At 58.2% G+C, this 4449-nt stretch overlaps 1 protein-coding gene across 1 annotated transcript; it reads left to right on the forward strand.

Annotated features, from left to right (window-relative positions):
• The first annotated feature begins 1 nt into the window (after nt 1).
• Nucleotides 2-4449, forward strand: LOC101018164 (mucin-3B-like). The gene is made up of 9 exons (XM_031661853.1): nt 2-94; nt 528-592; nt 1531-1679; nt 2103-2168; nt 2524-2686; nt 3276-3449; nt 3542-3633; nt 3812-3864; nt 4027-4449. The coding sequence occupies exons 1-9, from the start codon at nt 2-4 to the stop codon at nt 4066-4068; spliced, it is 897 nt and encodes a 298-aa protein (XP_031517713.1). The 3' UTR covers nt 4069-4449.

Genomic DNA, 4449 nt, shown 5'->3' on the forward strand with positions numbered 1-4449 from the left:
CATGGAAGTGTCTGTCGATCAGGAGTTCTCGCCGGACCTCAATGACAACACTTCTCAGGCCTACAGGGATTTCAACAAGACCTTCTGGAATCAGGTAAAGGGCAAGGAGAGGGGAATTTTTTTTCTTTCCTTTTTTTTTTTTGAGACAGAGTCTCGCACTGTTGTCTTGGCTGGAGTGCAAAGGCGCGATCTTGGCTCACTGTAACCTCCGCCTCCCGGGTTCAGGTGATTCTCCTGCCTCAGCCTCCTGAATAGCTGGAATTACAGGTGCACACCACCACACCCAGATAATGTTTTGTATTTTAAGTAGAGATGGGGTTTCACTATGTTGGCCAGACAAGTCTCGAACTCCTGACCTTGTGGTTCGCCTGCCTTGTCTTCCCAAAGTGCTGGGATTACAGGCGTGAGCCATGGCTCCTGGAAGGGGAGGGGAATTGAAGGGTGCTCCCCTGGAGCTGGGATTGGGCATCTGGGTGCCCTCAGGTCTGCAGGTTCGGACATGAGCCCAGGGATCCTTGGTGTTTCAGATGCAGAAGATTTTTGCAGGCATGCGGGGCTTCACCTTCAAGGGTGTGGAGATCCTGTCCCTGAGGTAGGAGACCCATCGGGGGATGTGGAGGCGGTGTTGGGTGGGGGATATGTGTGCACAGAAAAAACCCATTCTTTTCTTTTGTAATCATCAGATTTTATAAAGAGAGGGGTGGAGGGGCTACATAAGGAATCATTCCCTGGGGTATTTTTTGAGATTGTTTTCTGGGGCCATTTCTCTGGAGGAGAGATGGCACCTCTCTTCCTCAGCACACTGGAAGGAGAGAAGTTGCAGGGACATGTGGGAAGGTGGTGCCTGGATGGGTGACTCTGTCCCCCTCTGGCTGGCCCCTGCTCTACTGGGTGGGTCAGCATTAGAGAGAGAGAAAGAGAGAGAGGGAGACAGAGCGCATTCAGGGGCGCCCAATGGATGATGGCTTGATGCAACATAAGGAGAACGTCAGGCCAGATGTGGTGGCTCACACTTGCAATCTTAGCACGTTGGGAGAGCTACGCGTGTGGATCACCTGAAACCAGTTCAAGACTAGCCTGGGCAACATAGTGAGAACCCAGCTCTACAATAATAAAAATAGTAATAATAATAATAGTAAAATGATTAGCCTGGTGTGGTAGTGCACACCTGTAGTCCCAGATACTTGGGAGGCTGAGGAGTAAGGATCACTTTAGCCCAGGAGTTGGAGGCTGCAGTGAGCTATAATTATACCACTGCACTCTAGCCTGGGTGACAGAGCCAGACTTTGTCTCTATAAAACACACAGAGACAGGAAGTCAATCATGTCAATTATTCCTTGTCCTGCCTTCCCAGGCGGACCAAGTCAGGAATGCTGGCAGCCCCTTCTAAAAAGGATGCATGTGGCATCCTGACTCAGGACCTCTGCCCCCTTTCCCGCTTCTGGTGCACTTTGGGTTGCTTCTGGAGTGCTCCTCCAAGGACCCATGTGCCCCTGGCTGGGGCACTCTCTAAGGCCGTGGACCCCTCAGGAATGGCAGCATCGTGGTGGACTACCTGGTCCTGCTGGAGCTGCCCTTCAGCACCCAGCTGGAGAGCCAGTACGAGCAGGCGAAGACGACGCTGAAGGAGGCGCTGCAGAATGCCAGCCAGGATGCGGACAGCTGCCAGGACTCCCAGAGTGAGCCCCGGCTGGAGGGAGGGGCCAGGGCCTGAGTCGCCACCCCAGCCCACTCCAGCTGGGCCAGGGGCCCTCTGGGCTCGGGTGCCAACCCTATGGTACCTCTGGCAGGTTGGGAGAAGGGGAATGAGTCCACACACAACGTCATCAAGGGTGGGGCTAGGGAGGGTCTCCCCAGGACCTGGGTACTGGGGAAAAGATCCCCTGATCATCATGCTCAGCATTTCCTGGCTGAAGACCTCGAATTATTCAGGGGAGATGAGGGAGGGAACAGGAGTCTTCCCTTGTGGCCCCTCCACACTCCCCCAGACAGAGACAGCCCTCAGTGCCCTCCCTGTGCCTCTCCTGCTTCCTGGTCCTAACCCCTTAACCTTAACCCCTTGACCTCCCCCTCCCATTCCATCTGTGCCTGTGTTCCCACAGCCCTGTGTTTTAAGCCTGACTCCATCAAGGTGAACAACAACAGCAGGACAGAGCTGACCCCGAAAGGTGAGGGTGGGGTAAAGGGTTGAGTGGTCGCTCTCCCGTGGCTCTGATCTCAGCCACCAGGGACATTTGCCCATTGAAGTCGGGGGCAGGGAGAGACCTTTGGGGGAGGCAAGCGATATGGCCCAGGGCGGCCCTTCCTGGCGCTGATTAGTGGCTTCCACCTGAGGACAGCAGGGGCCACGAGGAGAGGGTGAGGGTGGTGGTGCTGGACTCCCCTCATCGAATCCCAGGGTCTACCCCACGGCATCCCACCTCGGAAATGGAATCCTCCTCCCGCATTTTCAGAGGCACCATTATCAGGCCTCTGAATAGAATGGATGAGGTCCTTGTCTCTGTGCAACCTCCCAACTTCTAGCCATCTGCCGCCGCGCCGCTCCCGCGGGCTATGAGGAGTTCTACTTCCCCTTGGTGGAGGCCACCAGGCTCCGCTGTGTCACCAATTGCACGTCGGGCGTGGACAAAGCCATCAACTGTCACCAGGGCCAGTGCGTTCTGGAGAGGAGCGGTCCCACCTGTCGGTAAGGCACCGCTGACCATCAGCATCAGCCGAGCCCCGCCCACTCATTCTAGGATGAAGCCCCGCCCCATGCTTCGCCCCAGCTCCGCCCCCAGGCCCTACGGTGGAGCCTTGTCCCCAGAGTCCCGCTCCAAGCCCATTCCCCTTGCCCGAAGGTGGAGCCTTGCCCTGGACCTCTGCTTCTTTGCCCTGCCCCCTTGAGTCCCGTCCCCTAGTTCTGGGACCACTCATTCTAGGGTGGGGCCCTGTCCCCTCGTTCTAGGGTTGAACCCCACCCCCTCCTTTGGTGGAGCCTTACCCACTTGATCTGGGGTGGAATCCCGCCACTTGCCTAGGGTGGAGTCCCGCCCCCTTGTTCTAGGGCGGAACCTCACCCTGTTGTTCTAGGGTGGAGCCCAGCCCCCTCCTTCTAGGGTGGATTCCCGGCCCCTTGTCTAGGGTGGAACGACCCCGATTGCCCTAGGGTGGAAGCCCCAGCTGCCCTAGGCTGGGGCCCCGACCCTTCGCCCCCACCGCCCCGGGGGACCCAGGTGCACGTGTGGACCCCGAGTCCGGAGGTGAAGAGGGTCTGACTCTGCGATCTCCCGTAGCTGCTACTCCACGGACACGCACTGGTTCTCCGGCCCGCGCTGCGAGGTGGCCATCCACTGGAGGGCGCTGGTTGGGGGCCTGACGGCGGGCGCCGCGCTGCTGCTGCTGCTGCTACTAGCGCTGGGTGTCTGGGCAGTGCGCTCCGGACTGTGGAGCTGCCAGTACCTAGACCGGTGAGCGCGCGGAAGATGGGGCCGGGGTGCGAGGGCGGCCGAGGGGCCCCAGGCGGGCCGGCTGTGTCTGACCGCGTGGCGGCCCCACCTAGGTCCTGGGACCAGGACAGGAAATGGTTCGAGACCTGGGATGAGGAAGTCGTGGGCACTTTTTCAAACTGGGGTTTCGAGGTCGACGGAACAGGTGAGTCCCACCTCCTGGAGAAGCAGGCAGGGGCTTTCCTGGGCATCACTGAGGACATTGCGAGGACAGACGCCCTTCCTGCCTTCCTCGCATTTACTCTGTTCCCCTCTCCCTTCCCTCCCGTCCCTCTCCCTTCCTCTTTCTCCCCTCTTCTCTCTCCCTCTCTCTCTCTCTCTAGACAAGGATGAAAATTTCCGTGTGGCCTTGGAGAACGTGGACACCACTATGAAGGTGAGGGGCTAAAGAGGGGGACCCCAAGGAACTCTCCCAGCCTCCATTCCAGATTCTCTCCCCAACCCCCACCAGGGCAAGGAGGGGGCTGGGCTCGGATCAGCAGTGTCAGCCCAAACCAGTGGCTCTGCCTTCCCTTCCCTCACTGTGACTCTGTGACAGGTGCACATCAAGAGACCCGAGATGACCTCATCCTCAGTGTGAGCCCTGCGGGCCCCATCACCATCCCCTCTGCCCTGCCTGGGACACAAGGCTCTGCACTGCGTCCATTTCAAGTGGTGGCCCCAGAACGGGAGCAGCCCAGGCACCTGCTGTTCTTGGGCAAAATGAGACTGTTCCCCCAAATCCCATCCTTGTCTTTCCAACTTGGCTGAAACCCACCAGGAGACACAGTTCAGGTGCAGGCTCTTCCACTGTGGAACCTTGGGCAAGTCAGTAAGGAGCCTCAGTTTCCTCACCTGCAAAATGGGTACAACATTCCTGTGTGATATCTCACACCATTGTTGTGTAAACCACATGGACTTGGTCAATTCTGGGTCCTACTCTGCCCTCCCGTCTCAGCCCTCATGTTGCCATTGCCTCTCT

Source organism: Papio anubis, unplaced genomic scaffold (assembly GCF_008728515.1).
Source record: "Papio anubis isolate 15944 unplaced genomic scaffold, Panubis1.0 scaffold2673, whole genome shotgun sequence".
Classification (NCBI taxonomy): domain Eukaryota; kingdom Metazoa; phylum Chordata; class Mammalia; order Primates; family Cercopithecidae; genus Papio; species Papio anubis.